Below are 17,652 nucleotides of genomic sequence, written 5' to 3' on the forward strand. Positions count from 1 at the left end.
TTTAGTTTGTTTTTTTTACTAAGTGCGTCCCGAATCTCATTCTTATTCTTATTCACTACAAGATTGAGTAGTATAAATAGTGTAGTGGAATATAAACAGTGTTAACACTGAAAACTAGAAGATGAAGTGCAAGAATTCTTTATTTTCAACACAAAAATGTGGAAGGGTGAATGTTGTACACTTCGCTACTCACGTAGCAGAAGTGGGCGGGGCTACAAGATGGTCGACGAGACTCCGGTGGACGAAATGACGTGTGATTTATTTTTCAACATTTTTTCTAATTTAGTATTCTTCTAGAGCTTTTCTAGCAATCATACACTAGATCAGGGGCCTCAAACTCAATTCACAGTGGGCCAAAATATAAAACTGAGATAAAGTCACTGGCCAAACTGAATATTTATTGAAAAATGAACTGCAACTGATGTGTAATGTTCAACCTTTTTCATACGGAAACAAACTTTAGTTTTGCTTGAACACAGGATTTGGAACAACCAGAGCTTGATATTACAAACACATCAGGAATGAAATTTGAAATAAAAGACACATCAGTGGGGGGCACGGTGGCTTAGTGGTTAGCACGTTCGCCTCACACCTCCAGGGTTGGGGGTTCGATTCCCGCCTCCGCCTTGTGTGTGTGGAGTTTGCATGTTCTCCCCGTGCCTCGGGGGTTTCCTCCGGGTACTCCGGTTTCCTCCCCCGGTCCAAAGACATGCATGGTAGGTTGATTGGCATCTCTGGAAAATTGTCCGTAGTGTGTGATTGTGTGAGTGAATGAGTGTGTGTGTGTGCCCTGTGATGGGTGTGTGTGCCCTGTGATGGGTTGTGTGTGCCCTGTGATGGGTTGGCACTCCGTCCAGGGTGTGTCCTGCCTTGATGCCCGATGACGCCTGAGATAGGCACAGGCTCCCCGTGACCTGAGGTAGTTCGGATAAGCGGTAGAAAATGAGTGAGTGAGTGAGTGAGCGAGTGAGAGACACATCAGTGGTGTTCATTTCTTATTTAAATAAATAAAATAAATGATGTCTCTCACTGGATCATTTTAAGCTCCTTTTTGAAGTGGATCTTTTTCAAAACCAACAACAAAACAACCAAAAATAATCATTTCATTCAATGAAAATCCAACTTTTTGACTAGTGTCTTTTTATGTTATATTCTTTCATTACAGACACGTTTAGCTCCGTTAGCACACAAGACAAACAGGTCTGTCCTTTATATTCGTGAACAGATCATCTGCCTCCCTCTTGTCTTGAAAGCTCCTATTGTCCATCTTTCGTTTGGCCATTTTTGTGGAGGGTGGAGTTAACTTGCCCGATGTGACTGTAACACGGTTGTTAACGACTGTCAACAGAGAATGAGGGGCGCTTGCTGTTCGTGACTACGCATCAATACAGTAGCAAGGCATTCTGGGATTTGTAGTATTAGCGGAGCATGCGGCTAGCCAGCTGTAACGCACATTTGATATGATCTCACGGGCCAAATATAATTACACCTGAGTTTGACACCCCTGCACTACTGCATAGTGTGTGGTACTATTTGGGATGCAGCTATAAGTGTTTACATTTGTGATGGAATGAAGGATGGTTGTTTTTTTCTTTTTTTGAGAATTCAGCTTAACGATATTTACTGAAGCACTTGGACTGCTTTTAAGGTATTAGGAGCATCCAGGTTTGGCTGAAGTGTATGTTTTAACAGCACAGGAAAGAACGAGGCGAAGCTGTCAGAGGGCAAATGCTGTCATCCACCCCTAACAGCTGATAAGAGACCTCCAAAGAGATTAGTGTCACGGCGTCTGGACCTCCCTGTTCCTCGGGCCGTCACGTTGATCTGATTTCATTCCATTTATGGCAGAAACACATAAACAACCTGGTGCTGGCAGTATGGCAGATACACACACACACACACACACACACACACACAAAACAGACACCTGACAGCAACAAGCAAAGGGGAAGAAATCAAAGTAAAAGCACCGGAAGACGGATTAAAATTGGATTCAAATGGCACCTTGAGTGTGAAATCCAGGACGCCCTGTCATGTAAGAGTGGGCTTATCGAAGAGTGTGCTGTGGATTTGAAGCCGACGAGATCGAGCAAACGCTGGAGAAGACATGAGTGTGGCTCTTGTCGGGACTTATTTTCCTGTTTCCTGTCAATTCAAAATCATTTCCACGTAAATATCAAGTCGCAACTGATAAAAACAAAACGTTCTGCACAAAAGGTCATGGGGTTACATTGAACCCTCATATACCCTACATAAACCCTGCATAAATATTTATAAAACCTTATACCAACAGACATCAGATGTCATATTAGCTGTTTTATTATTGACAACACCTACGTGACGACTTTCGTTGACATAACAAACTTATGACACTTCATGTCCTGACTATGACGCGTCAGAGTGCAGAAAACAGACATACTTTTAATAGCTGTCGTAAGACTTTATAAACAAGTTTAATTTAAAACATTAGTGTTGTAATTTCATGGAATTTTTTACGTAAGAAATATTTTCATTTTCAAGCTACATGACAGTTTAATGAGTGTTCAGTCTTGGAAGCATTATAACAACCTTATGTCAACAGTTAAATCTATGTCACCTGCCTCATGTGTTAAGGCAACTTGATATCAAAATTGACTTGAGCTCTCACATATATTGAAAGAAACCTTTATGAATGACAACACAGGTTTATGTCATTTATATTAGGAAGCTTATGTAGGTGACATGTAATGCTAAACAGCCTGTGATCCTATAGTGTGAATCTAAAAAGCATCGTAATAAACAGAAAATGATGTCACTTGCCACAGGTGTTATGTAAAATCGACTCTATGAGACCTGACACATATGTTGCAATAAGGATTTATAAAGTACGTATTAATATAGATTTATATCATTTGTCATGAGAGGCTTATGAGCTACCCTTTGGATATTACCCTAGTAACGTTAGAATAAAATGCTGAAGAATAAAAGGGAATGTTCACAGGGCTACATACAATTAAATTTATGATTTAAAGCATTATAACAAACTTATGTTGATGGAAATCTATGTCACTTGTCTCATAAACCTTGATTTTATGAGAAATGACATATTAAAATGGCCCTTTCTAAATATAATGAATAAAAGTAGATTTATGCAACTTATATATACTTATAAAGGTATCGTAGAACTATATGAATGTATATTTAGCTGTATAGCAACTGTGCATCAGCAGAAAGCTGTCACTTCTTATGTTATGGTGTTATGGTGTTATATCAACTTGATGTCAAAATTGAGAATTGATCTATATGGAAACAAGCCTTTATAAATGCTAATGTAGGTTTATGTCATTAATACAAGCATACATTGGTGTCCTAGCCTAATATGAATGGACATATCCCTGGGACGTCATCATCAGAAATCTGTCACTTACCTCAGGTGTTATGTCAACTTAATTTTCAAAACAAGACTTTATGAACGCTTATGCAGGTTAATGTCACTTATATAGGGTTATCGAGGTGCCATGCAGCCTTATGAGCCCTGCCCTTGTGCAGTGTTACCAGTGTTTTATAAGCGTGAATAAAATTCCCAGCAACCCTCCATGATAGGACACAGACAGCGTTACAAAACTGTCTCCGAGTCTATTGTTGTGGATCTTCACTTTCCTCCAGGCCATCCTGAATAATTTATGCTCCTTCGTGAACTCACAATGAGGAAGATCTTTTCTGTCCAGTTGGTAAGGGAGCGAGTGCCGGCGCCTCGGCACTGCCCTCGGCACCCAGCTCCACTCGCTGCCAGCTGCCACTCCTGACAGCCCGCAGTGGACAACTTCATTATTTTCCCATCTGCCTCCTGTTTTTGCCGTGACAAGTTCATTTTCGGCTCCTCTCCTTTCTCGCCAATCGATAGAGCTGATAAGACAGGCGCGTGGAGCAGTGACAAATGGCTTCTAAGAGTGAGATGATATGGATGTCATCATCCCTTGTCATGGCATTTTGTCATGTTGTCAGACTTTCCTGTGCCCTTTGTACCTCTCGGATCATGTGTGGCACCGTAGATGTAATGTGATTCTCTGTAACCAGGTTGGGTAATAATAACAAACTTTAATATTACTTTTGTATTTTATTTCAAAAAAGTTTACACAAATGGATGCAGAGAGAGAACGATAAACATAAACTTAGAGAAAAAGACAAGGGATGCAGACAACAAGAGGAAATACACTTCAGTATGCCCATATAAGGGATTATTAATTGGGAAAAAATCTTAACACATAGGGAATTGATTGATTGATTGATTGATTGATTGATTGATTGATTGGTTGATTGATTGATTGATTGATTGATTGGTTGATTGATTGGTTGGCTGATTGATTGATTGATTTCATGCACAGATCAATGGATGGATGGATGGATGAAAGGATAAAGTGATTATTGATTAACTGTTAAATTAATAGGGCCGTGGATTGATCCATGGATGGATGGATGTACACACACATTATTTGGTTGATGGATGGATGGATGGATGGATGGATGGATGGATGGATGGATGGATGGGTGGGTGGATGGATGGATGGATGGATGGATGGATGGATGGATGGATGGATGGATGGGTGGGTGGGTGGATGGATGGATGGGTTTGTTGCTTGCATAAATGACTGATTGTTATCAGAGACAATGGAAGATTTTTTAATGAGTATTTGGAAGACCACAATGAAACTACATCATTAAATAGTGTTACTTATATTTTAATTACTCTTGATCAAAATGAATTAAAGACCTAGCATTCTACAGTGGTGGAGAGGTGGTGAATAGCTGTCTCACAGCTCAAGGTCTTTGGTTGGATTCTAAGCTTGACTTCCTGTTTGTCCCGAGTTCTCCTTGTGTCCACATGGGTTTAATCTGGGTTTCCTTCAATTACATCCTACTTCCCAGACACATGCTGCTCTTTGTGTCTAAGGTGAACTATCCCTGTGTGTGTGTGTGTGTGTGTGTGTGTGTGTGTGTGTGTGTGTGTGGCATTCCATCCTTCCTCACACCAAGTGGATCCACCACAAAAGAACATAACAATAATGAACAAGGTCCAGTACAAACATCTGTACAGTAAATGTATTTGAATCCTTAAAGAGTTCTTACGTAGAATAGTTTACGCTCTTGGGGAAACTGTGTTCTACCTGTTTCTGGGTGTTTGATCCAGAGAGAAAACCAAAGAACCCTTAAAGCTTATGAACGTTTTGGTACGGTATCTGAATAGAGCCTCTACTGTATATTATGCTCAATATTAGGAAGGAACCAAAATATAGGACTCACTTTAAGAAATAACGATACCAAATAAAGTCTGCGTTTTAGCATAAGAGCTGTATGGTTTTTAATTTTCTACAGAAGAACATACATGTGATGTTATACACATCATATTTAATTAGCTTTTAGAGTAATGGTCCTCAAGGTCCAGATATGTACCTTAAATAGACTCTAAGGTAAAATAAATACACTGTATTAAAGGCACAAAAGCTTCTCGTTGCTAGCACGCCACCGACAAAGCAAAGTACAGTTCGGCACCTTTATTTTTAAGAGTGCAAATACGCTACATCCAGATTTCTATCCACATCTGTTAAACCTCGATAACTGCTTCGTACAATCACTTCTTTCTTCCTTCTTGGGTAATTACCAAGCAAGCACTGGAGGAACGAGGCACGCACTTATCTCTCTGAAACAGCCTCGTCTTAGTGAGCTGTCACTGTGAGGTCGCCACTTTCTCTCCAACGTTTAACTCCGGACCTGCAGACGCTTGAGTAAATATTTGTGATTGGTAACTCGGCGGTGTAGTGAAGAAGAGAGATGTTAGGCAAATGTCACTCATATAGTGTCTGCTGGGTCGGGAAGCAGATGCCGGCCTGCTGTTCTGCTTGCACAGGAATCTTTTATAAAGGCTTGTTAAACTGCGATTCGAGTGGATAATTATTTGTAAATTAGCCACTCAGAGTAGACGAGCCATTTGGTAATGTTTTAGATGTGAGTTATCTGAATCTGAATACATTGGAAGGCAGAGGTTATGATGACAGACAGAAGAATCGTGGTTAGAGGAAATCTCCACCCTAAAATAGGTTTGTGTTGATGTATTTGTGAATCTGCTGCTAGATTGTTCTTTTGTTAGTCCTGTGAGTTAGCGATGTGTCCCATGCTGATGTTTCAGTGGGACATGGAGGATCTCAGACACAATACATAACAGTCAGGTTCTGATGTCACTGTTAGCTTCTAAAAACAACAAGCATTTTTCTCTCTCACCACTTTTACTTGACTTTTGACACCATAGTAATGAGAAATTAGATTTAATGAAGATGCTGTCTAGATGAATATAGATACATGGATGGGGTGTTTGATGAATGGGTGGATGGATGGATGGATGGATGGAATCATAGGTGGAGGGATGAACATATTGGTTTGCTGATGGATGGATGGATGGATGATCACATTGGTTTGTGGATGGATGGATGGATGGATGGTTTGTTTGATGAAAGGGTGGATGGATGAATGGATGGATGCATGGATGGATGGATGGAATCATAGGTGGAGGGACGAACATATTGATTTGCTAATGGATGGATGGATGGATGGATGGATGGATGATCACATTGGTTTGTGGATAGATGGATGGATGGATGGATGGATGGATGGTTGGAGAGATGGATAGATGGATGGATGGATGGATAAACATGTTGGTTCATTAATGGATAGATGGATTGATGGATAAATGGATGGATGGATGGATGGATGGATGGATGGATTGAATGATGAATGGAGGGATGAACATATAGCTTGTTATGGATAAATGGATGGATGGATGGATGGATGGATGGATGGATGGATGGATGGATGGATGGATGGATCAATGGCTGGATGGATGGATGGATAAACATGTTGGTTCATTAATGGATAGATGGATCGATGGATAAATGGATGGATGGATGGATGGATGGAATGATGGATTGAATGATGAATGGAGGTATGAACATATAGATTGTTATGGATAAATGGATGGATGGATGGATGGATGGATGGATGGATGGATAGATGGATGGATGGATAGATGGATAGATGGATGGATGGATGGATGGATGGACGGATGGATAGATGGATGGATGGATGGATGGATGGATGGACGGTCTCTCCAGGATTTTGTGATTTTACGACAGCAGAAACACAAAATCAAGCAAACGTCACAATATTCAGAGTAATATTTTCCAAATGACTTATGTTACTTAAAACATGATGAAATGCAACAGAAATGTAATTTATTTAAATGTATTAAAGAATATTAATATTGAAAGCTGATATTAATCCAGGAGTTTATGGGGTTTAAATTCTGAGGTATCTTAGGAGGCATTTACTACTGTATGTTGACATGTCGGCGTGTCATCACAACCAACGCCACCCAAAGACCTCCAGCCATTATGTCCCACATTCTGCTGCTGTTTAAACACATTCTAAAGAATTTCATTCACTTGCCAGCTCCTTAATCTGAAATTGGATCTCAAGGAACCTCGGCCGGACTTTCTGACTTCTTTTATACTTGTTTTATAAGCGTCTTCGGTCAACAGAAACAGTTTATGCATTCCGATGAAGTGTTGCGGTAAATTGTAAGCATTATCACCAAGGTGACGAGTCAGGATGCACCTTAATCATTTCTCCAGGGCAAACCGAGTGAATTAAACTCAGAAACATTTCAACACTTGGAAGGTTTGAAAGTAATCATGTGTAAGTGTGCAAAACGAAGGCAGTACACAAATACACAGAATTACACATGACTACACACATGGAGTACAAAGTACGTACAGGCTTGTTAGAAATATCAAAGATGAATCCACGTTTTTTTTTTTTTTTATACATCAAGTAAAGTGCAGTTGCATTCTCAAAGCTAGTACTTTAGTGTTAGGATCTACTGGGTCAATTCCCTGCCAGACCACCAGAGGGGGTACTGACAGGTCTTTTTTCTTGCTTAAAGTCATGTGTTTTCCTACAGTGTTGTCTACGGTGTTGTCTATAAATTCGAAAACAAAACAACAAATCCGAAAACACATTAACAAATCCGAAAACACAACGACAAGTCAGACAACAATGAAACGGTAGGTATCGTTTGTGAATGGAAACTTACCGATCATCGAACAAGACACTTGTCATTCAAGATACACAGGTATGGAATCTTATGTGTAATGTGTAAAGTTCTCCGTTTAAATATAAGAAAATAGAATTAATCCACAGTAATCCACAGTAAGGACAATACATTTTGTACACTTTACACACACATTCCAACTTTTCCCTGCGTCAGACTGTTGAACTTCATGTATACCTTGAGTGACAGGTGTCTCGTCCGATGATCGGTACGTGTTACAATCACAAACTATACCTACTTTTTTGGATTTGTTAATGTGTTTCATGCAACGAATCAGACAACCCGGAAAAGGTTGGTATAGTTTGTGATTGGTAACGTACCGATCATCGTACAAGACACCTGTCATTCAAGATATACAGGTGAATGACAGGTGTCTCGTCCGATGATCGGTAAGTTTCCATTCACAAACGATACCTACCTTTTCCGGGTTGTCTGACTTGTCGTTGTGTTTTGGGATTTGTTCATTTGTTTTTGGATTTGTTAATGTGTTTCGCACTTCTCGGCCACCGTAGTTGTCACCTGTTTTTGTTGTTCCTAATGTGTTGCTGTATACATACCTGCCCTTTTGTATCTGTCTTTGTTAGTCGTTGTTGCATGTTATGTGTTTTATGTTAAATCTTTATTTAATTAATGCATGAATTAAGACGGTTTTGAGTAATTACACCTTAATGATACTCCACAATACTCTTCCACGTCGTCGTTCTGTGTTTTGTTTCAGTTCACTTCCTGACTCCACCTTTCTACTATCACTGGTTGTTTTGTCATGAAGAGTCTCACCTGTTTTCACTAACACTTCCTGATTTGTGTCCATAAACCCATTGTTTGACTCTGTGAAAGAATACCTTCAGTTTCCATTGCGGTCTTTCTAAAGTGTCTGTTTACTCTTGCTCGGTTCTCATTCGGGATCGTTTTGCTGACTTTAATAAACTTCCTACCTGCTCCTGCATCTTCGCTGCCACTTATGACGTGACAAATGAGCCTCATTCCACTACATTAAAGTGGAGCAAGTCAGTGGGGATGTAAACTTTGAAGACTGCTGACAGACTCAACTGTTATAATAGTTAAGCAGCCTGAACAAGCGTATACAAACTTTTTTTACTTCATTCAAACATTGTTTTAACTGATACAGTAAAATGTAAGATGACAGGCTCGTAATTTTGGGTGTTTCATTCATTCATTCATTTTCTACCGCTTATCCGAACTACCTCGGGTCACGGGGAGCCTGTGCCTATCTCAGGCGTCATCGGGCATCAAGGCAGGATACACACTGAACAGAGTGCCAACCCATCACAGGACACACACACACACTCTCATTCACTCTCGCAATCACACACTACGGACAATTTTCCAGAGATGCCAATCAACCTACCATGCATGTCTTTGGACCGGGGGAGGAAACCGGAGTACCTGGAGGAAACCCCCGAGGCACGGGGAGAACATGCAAACTCCACACACACAAGGTGGAGGCGGGAATCGAACCCCCAACCCTGGAGGTGTGAGGCGAACGTGATAACCACTAAGCCACAGTGACCCCCGTGTGTTTTATTCAATTCAGTAAAATTTTATTTGTAAAGCGCTTATATCAATTGACATACAGAACATAAGAAATATTATACTGTAAATTTCAAGATTAATATTAGACTTATATTTAAATGTGTTTGTATTTATCTCCAATGAACAAGTCTGAGGTGACTGAGGCGACAGTGGTGAGGAAAAACTCCCTCAGATGGGAGAAGAAGAAACCTTGAGAGAAACCAGACTCAAAAGTGAACCTCATCCTCATTTGGGTGACACTTGAGGGTGCGATTATAAACTGTTATAAACACCAGAGAGTGTTATTATGAATAACGTCCTTTCTACAGTCAGATACAGTCTTACAATTGCGTATCAAACACCACACGTAGTCGGCGTTCTCTTTGAATGTCCGAAATCCAGAAACTCTTTTCCCTCCGACTACTTATTTCCGAAAGGAGCTGAATCAACAGACTCGATATTACATATCGTCGCTGTCAGGCGGAATCCTCGTATCTCCAAAACTGTTATTTTTCAGGAAATTAAAAAAACGCTGTACCTTATCTGCAGTACACAGGGTTTAGTCCGTGTTGCAGTGGATTGTCTTGCGCTAAATTCCTGTCCTCAGATGAGCACCAGAACTAGCGGGGGTCAAGATTTTTTTTTCTTTGAGCCCAGTGTTTTGAAGACATTTACCTCAGAAGACGTGTTGATTCGTTGCGACTCTTCTTGAGGAGAAATATGCCGTGAAGCTCTCCCACGGAGTGAGGAAGAGGTGGACAGTTGAAGTGTCCAATGGAGTTATGAGATTTGCGCTCAAGCTATTTTCAAGACTTTAGATTGGTTAATAACTTGTAAAAATAACAGACCCATGTGGGGACTGACCAATAGCATCGATATGTGAAAAAATATGAAATTGACCAAATTTGGACATACGAGGTTTCCGCCCGACAGCGATGATTATTATATATATATTTATATATATATATATATATATATATATATATATATATATATATATATATATATATATAGTTCTATTTTCTCAGATGGATACTCCCAGCCTTTCAGGGAGGATGTTAATAGCACATCACAGCTGGCTTCACAACATGACTGAATGAGTTCTCTGATTACCGCAATGCTTTTGTCAAACTTCAACTTTAATAATTCCTCTCAATAGATTTCCCTTTTCATTTCCTCAGCGCATTGGATCCTAGATCAAGGGTGAAAAAAAAAAACATAAAAACAAAAAAACAATATGGAATATGGAAACTGTCATTTCAAACAACTGTATGATACCTGAGAATGTTTCTCTAAGGATTCTGCGAGGGATCGATCAAGAGCGACGCTCGCGGCTGTTATTGGTCTGTGCCATTTATAAACAGGTTTAATTACTGCTGAACTTTCAGGAGGTGATGTATTGATAGTTTTTGTAGCTGTGATACCCAGAGTTTTATTGAGTACTTAGCACTGCGTCCTTTCGTGTCATTTTTTAAAGCGTTTTTTTTTTTTTTTTTTTAATAATGACGCTGCATCTCACACTCTGTGGATTATTTTCCATAAGATTTCATCTGGTATATTTGATTCACTTTATTAATTGAAAAAAAAAAAAAAAATCAATCTCAAGGTTTAAAACAGTTTTTTTTAAATAAAGTATATAAGGAATAAAACTCCCTGGCTGTTAGAATTCCCCATGCAACAATACCTTTTTCATTCATTCATTCATCTTCTACCGCTTATCCGAACTACCTCGGGTCACGGGGAGCCTGTGCCTATCTCAGGCGTCATCGGGCATCAAGGCAGGATACACCCTGGACGGAGTGCCAACCCATCGCAGGGCACACACACACTCTCATTCACTCACACAATCACACACTACGGACAATTTTCCAGAGAAGCCAATCAACCTACCATGCATGTCTTTGGACCGGGGGAGGAAACCGGAGTACCCGGAGGAAAACCCCGAGGCACGGGGAGAACATGCAAACTCCACACACACAAGGCGGAGGCGGGAATCGAACCCCCAACCGTGGAGGTGTGAGGCGAACGTGCTAACCACTAAGCCACCGTGACCCCCGCAACAATACCTATGAATTTAAAAATAAAATGTTACATGTTTTTTATTTTTCCTTCAGTTTTTAGTAATATGTTAATGTTGTGGAACGTTCCGGAAATTCCATTAATGATATATGTTACTTTAATTTAAAGAATTGATTTAGGGATGGAACTGAAAATGAACCTCAGAAATAAATCTGATTTGATTATATGATTATATGAGAAGAAATAGTGAGTGGGATTAAAAACCAGTCTCGTATGTACCTCTAGTTAGGATCTGGAGTGATGTGGCTGAGGATGAGGAACACCGCTGAGATCTGATTTTTTCCCCCTGTGTTTTAAGCAGGTTTGGGTTCATATAAGGTTCACTTCAGATTTTGTTTTATGTTTTATTTTTTACCTCAGATTCACACAGGGATACTGATTATTATTCATATACTAGATTATTTTCATGTTTAAGTCATTTTAATTACCTGATCCTGCTGCTTATCACACACATACACACACACACACACACACACACACACACACACACACACACACACACATCCTCTCTTCTCAATAGAACACCATATATTTTAGCTCATTGTATATTTTTCAGATTTTGCCCATACTGATCCATGCTATATCCACAACAAATTCCCTAAGCCCCGGTTTGCCCCATACACCAACAACTCTCAGCGATTAATTACCCCTCCAATCTTGTTTCTTGCCGGTGAACAATCTACAGTGTGTGCAGTGGTCCTGGTGATGAAAGCCAGCTTGATGGATGCTCTGTCCCATATGGTCCAGCTCGAGGTCTTTTCAAAGTGCAGCTAGCCTTCGACTGGCCTTCGTCGTTATTATTTCATGAGCTAGCCGAGAGAACTGAGCTGATTGCCCTCAGGCCATAAAACTGGCGATGAGTTCTTGAGTTGACGATTCGTTTCTGGACAGCTGTCGTCATTGAGGGTGGATCTGGGCCTGGTTTAGCTTTGGAGATTTCACTGGTGAAGTTTTAAAGATGTGGTACTGTGGAAGTGTCAACTGCAGACAACACACACACACTCAAAACACACACACACACATACATACACACACAGCTGATGCATCCATCCAATCAACCATCCATCCACTTAGATGCTAAAAAAACTAATCACTGATCATTCAGTGATCAACCATTCAACTAATCATCCACCCATTCACCAATCCATCCACCTATCCATCCATCCATCCATCCATCCATCCATCCATCCATCCATCCATCCATTCATCCATCTATCATTTCATGAATCCATTGATTGATTAATCATCCATTTTTACAAACATCCATTTATCTAGCATTAATACCATCCATTCATCCATTCTTTCAATCATCCATCCGTTCACTCATCCATCCACCAGTCCAACTTATCCTCCTTTGTTCATCCTTAGATGACTAATTATCCACCCAGGCTTTCGACCATGCATTCACAAATGCATCCGTCTATCCATCCATCCATCCATCCATCCATCCATTTTTATTGTTTACACTTTAAGAACATGAGCATGCCCAGGATTGTTGGTTGCTGTTGAATTGCAGAAAAATACAAACTGCACAACGCTTTTTAACCCGAAGTGAACATTCTGTTTTCCATCCGTTTGTAGTGCAAATATAATGCATGCCATTAGTGGTGTAGCCAACTGTATAACATCCTCCTCCTTTTTTGGCAGTGGGACGCAATTAACGAAATGGACGAATACTTCAGCCCCATTCATACGTACCAGGTGTGCAATGTCATGAGCCCCAGCCAGAACAACTGGCTCCGTACCAAATGGATCCAGCGCAGTGGTGCTCACCGAGTTTACGTGGAGATCAAGTTCACGCTTCGTGACTGTAACAGCATGCCGGGCGTTCTAGGCACGTGCAAAGAGACCTTCAACCTCCACTACTGCGAGACAGAGCGTGACGTAGGAACCAGCCTGCGAGAGAACCAGTTCTCCAAGATCGACACCATCGCAGCCGACGAGAGCTTCACCACCGTGGACCTGGGAGTGAGGAGACTCAAGCTGAACACCGAGGTGCGCGGCGTCGGGCCTCTTAGCAAACGTGGCTTCTACTTAGCCTTTCAGGACATCGGGGCCTGCATCGCCATCGTCTCGGTTCGAGTTTACTACAAGAAATGCTCAGGCCTGGCGAGAAATCTGGCTGTGTTCACTGATGTGGTGACGGGGGCGGATTCCTCGTCCTTGGTGGAGGTCAGAGGTCAGTGCGTGGATCACGCAGAGGAAAAGGACACACCCAAGATGTACTGCAGCGCTGAGGGGGAGTGGCTCGTTCCTATTGGACGGTGTGTGTGCAGTGCCGGCTTCGAGGAACACCGAGAGGCTTGCATTGGTAAGTGGATTGATTTTTAAGCACATTTTTTTTTCACCAATTGCATAGGCGATTTGCAAATTTCTATTAATGTTAATATTTTATCTTTTATATTTATCCAAGTATCAAATATTTCATCACACCTTTGTGACAAGAATCAGTAGCACACTGGGATTGATGGTATTGACATTCAGTGGAAATTTATGGCAATTTGGAAGCAAAGGAAAGCACATCAAACTCCATGGTATGTGTGTGTGTGTGTGTGTGTGTGTGTGTGTGTATGTGTGTGTGTGTGTGTGTGTGTGTGTGTGTGTGTGTGTGTGTATGTGTGTGTGTGTGTATGTGTATGTGTGTGTCTGTGTGTGTGTGTGTGTGTGTGTGTGTGTGTGTGTGTGTGTGTGTGTGTGTGTGTGTGTATGTGTGTGTGTGTGTATGTGTGTGTATGTGTATGTGTGTATGTGTGTGTGTATGTGTGTGTGTCTGTGTCTGTGTGTGTGTACGTGTGTGTGTGTGTGTGAGAGAGAGAGAGAGAGAGAGAGAGAGAGAGAGAGTATGAAAGACTGTGAGGAAAAGAAAGAAACTCTGCTACCCTAAAGCAGATTAAGAAAAAAATTCAGAAAGACAGTCAATAACAAAACTATTGGCACCCTTTACACAAATACCCAACATATGAATATCACAAACAGTATTTTAAAATTCCCTGAAAACTCTTAACTGTCCTTTAATTGCACGTGTGTGTGTGTGAGTGTGTGTATGTTAATTCCGCTTTACTCCCAGTCCTACACACAAGGCCTCAATGTCATCATGCACAAAGCAAGTGCTTTTTAAAATGCTGCTCAAAACAGAGCATAGAGTCGGTGTCCTCTTCGTGTCACGCCACCTCGCTTTTCCGGGCTGGATGAAGAAAAAAAAAAACACAGCGAGGGGAAATATCCATTTCAAAGCGGATGAGTCAGTACATGCTCATCGGGTGCTGGGGAGCCTTGTCAAATCCACTTCACTTAGCGACTTGATTTAACCCACTTACACTCCTCCACACATGTTCGCCTGCCTCTCACCACCTGACTTATTCATAAAAGCTTGTAAACACAGATTTATCCAATCAGATCGAGCTCGGCGGAAAAGGATGGCATTGGTAGGGTTTATTAACCCGCTAACAATGAAAATAAGGTGTTAATTATTTTATTTTTCATTCATATTTAAGGGCTTGGTTAAAAGTTTTTTTTTTTAACATTAAACGTCTTGATTGGCTGAAAAGAAGACGATTAAAGTCAGACACACCATGCTGATGAATTCTGGATTCTGATTGGTCAGAAGGTGTTGTTATTAATCTTATTATCTTATTTCTATAGGAACAAATTTCACACAAGCTCCATATGCAGTTAATGAAACTTAATAATAATGAACATTATTTAAATAATTTAATTTTTCAATAAAACATTGTATTAAGACATTAAAAATTATGGTCATGTGTTTTGCTGTATTTATTTATTTATTTATTTATTTATTTATTTATTTATTTATTTATTGACAAATCTGCATACTAAAATGTTAGATTGAATAAAGTACATTAATTAGGGTATATTTATTCAAAACACACACACACACAGACAGACACACACTACAGTATACTACAGTCCATCAGCACACGACTGCTTTCTAAAAGTTTTAGAGTTAAGTTAGTTTTAAAATATAATATAAACTATATTTTGCATAATCATCTGAATGCAGTTTAAACACTTATTATAGTTTATATAATACTTCACTCGTGGTGTAAATTCTATTCATATTCTAATGTAATGCATAAAATTGTTCATCGCTAAATGACTGCGCTTTAGGTTACTAATTTGTGCCTGAGACTCACTCCGGTGTTTGTGATTTTTGGCACGTTAATGTGAGAGGCTTTTGCATAATGCATGTTTTAAAAGGGTCAGAACACCTGGGGTGTGTTTGCATAATCATCTGAATGCAGTTTAAACACTTATTATAGTGGAAATAAATATCTATAGCATACTAACACGGGCACATGAGACAGATCCATCAACAAAAACGTATAAACAACTGCCTGTCTGCCTGTCTGTCTGCCTGTCTGTCTGCCTGTCTTCTCTATCTATCTATCTATCTATCTATCTATCTATCTATCTATCTATCTATCTATCTATCTATCTATCTATCTATCTATCTATCTATCTATCTATCTGTCTGTCTGTCTGTCTGTCTGTCTATTTGTCTGTCTATCTATCTATCTATCTATCTATCTATCTATCTATCTATCTATCTATCTATCTATCTATCTATCTGTCTGTCTGTCTGTCTGTCTGTCTGTCTGTCTGTCCTTCCATCCATCCGTCCATTCGTTTGTCTTTTTGCCTGTTCTATCTATCTATCTATCTATCTATCTATCTATCTATCTATCTATCTATCTATCTATCTATCTATCTATCTATCTGTCTGTCTGTCTGTCTGTCTGTCTGTCTGTCTGTTCTATCTATCTATCTATCTATCTATCTATCTATCTATCTATCTATCTATCTATCTATCTATCTATCTATCTATCTATCTATCTATCTATCTATCTATCTATCTGTCTGTCTGTCTGTCTGTCTGTCTGTCTGTCTGTCCTTCCATCCATCCGTCCATCCGTTTGTCTTTTTGCCTGTTCTATCTATCTATCTATCTATCTATCTATCTATCTATCTATCTATCTATCTATCTATCTATCTATCTGACTGTCTGTCCTTCCGTCCGTCCATCTGTCCGTTTGTCTTTTTGCCTGTTCTATCTATCTATCTATCTATCTATCTATCTATCTATCTATCTATCTATCTATCTATCTATCTATCTATCTGTCTGTCTGTCTGTCTGTCTGTCTGTTATCTAATCAGCCATTAGTGCATGTTATAAATGTTAATAATGTTAGTATTTACTCATAAATAATGAAGTATGCAGATGCAGGTAAAGAGCTTCAGGAAACATTCACATCTGAAAACAACATATCGTCTCAGGGATCGTGACATGAAGGTTTTTGGAGTATTTTGGGAAACTGTTCATCTCCTGCTCTTGGAATTCCACACACAACAGACTGTAGCGTTTATACACAAAAATCTTTCTCGAGAGGGACGGTTTGTTGAGAGATCAGAGGAGACTAGTGAGAGAGATGAAGCTGACAGGAAACCTGTGATAAAAATCATCACTCTTTATAACCCTAGTGAACTGAAAAGTATCTCATGATGCACCATACAGTACAATGACCTCATGGTAATATGGAAAAATGCCATAGTCTTACTCTGTGATAAAAAAAATTCTAATTACAATAGTATAATCTCTAAAAAAAGTAATTCTTCTGTGACATAGACATACTATAATATAAAATATAATATTGTCTGAGATTATTGTTTTTTTTCTTTATATTAACCTGCAGGATTTACAGACACTATTCACAAAACAGTCGTTATTTATTATTTTATATATTCTATCAATTCCCTGACTGTGTTGTGAAAAAAAAAGAGTAACAATTTAATGAGATAAACGGATAAATGAATTAACCTTTTTTTAGCAGAATCGTCTTCTGGGACGTTTTCAATCAGTTTAAATAAACGAATGATGTTGT

General features: G+C 39.6%; 1 protein-coding gene across 1 annotated transcript in view; it reads left to right on the forward strand.

Annotated features, from left to right (window-relative positions):
- epha8 (eph receptor A8) overlaps nucleotides 1-17,652 on the forward strand; it is a 70,132-nt gene that overhangs the window by 23,658 nt on the left and 28,822 nt on the right. Inside the window, exon 3 of the mRNA XM_060857848.1 lies at nucleotides 13,400-14,063. Coding sequence (XP_060713831.1) covers nucleotides 13,400-14,063 — 664 coding nt within the window. The remainder of the gene's footprint in view (nucleotides 1-13,399; nucleotides 14,064-17,652) is intronic.

This window comes from Tachysurus vachellii, chromosome 22 (assembly GCF_030014155.1).
Source record: "Tachysurus vachellii isolate PV-2020 chromosome 22, HZAU_Pvac_v1, whole genome shotgun sequence".
Taxonomy (NCBI): domain Eukaryota; kingdom Metazoa; phylum Chordata; class Actinopteri; order Siluriformes; family Bagridae; genus Tachysurus; species Tachysurus vachellii.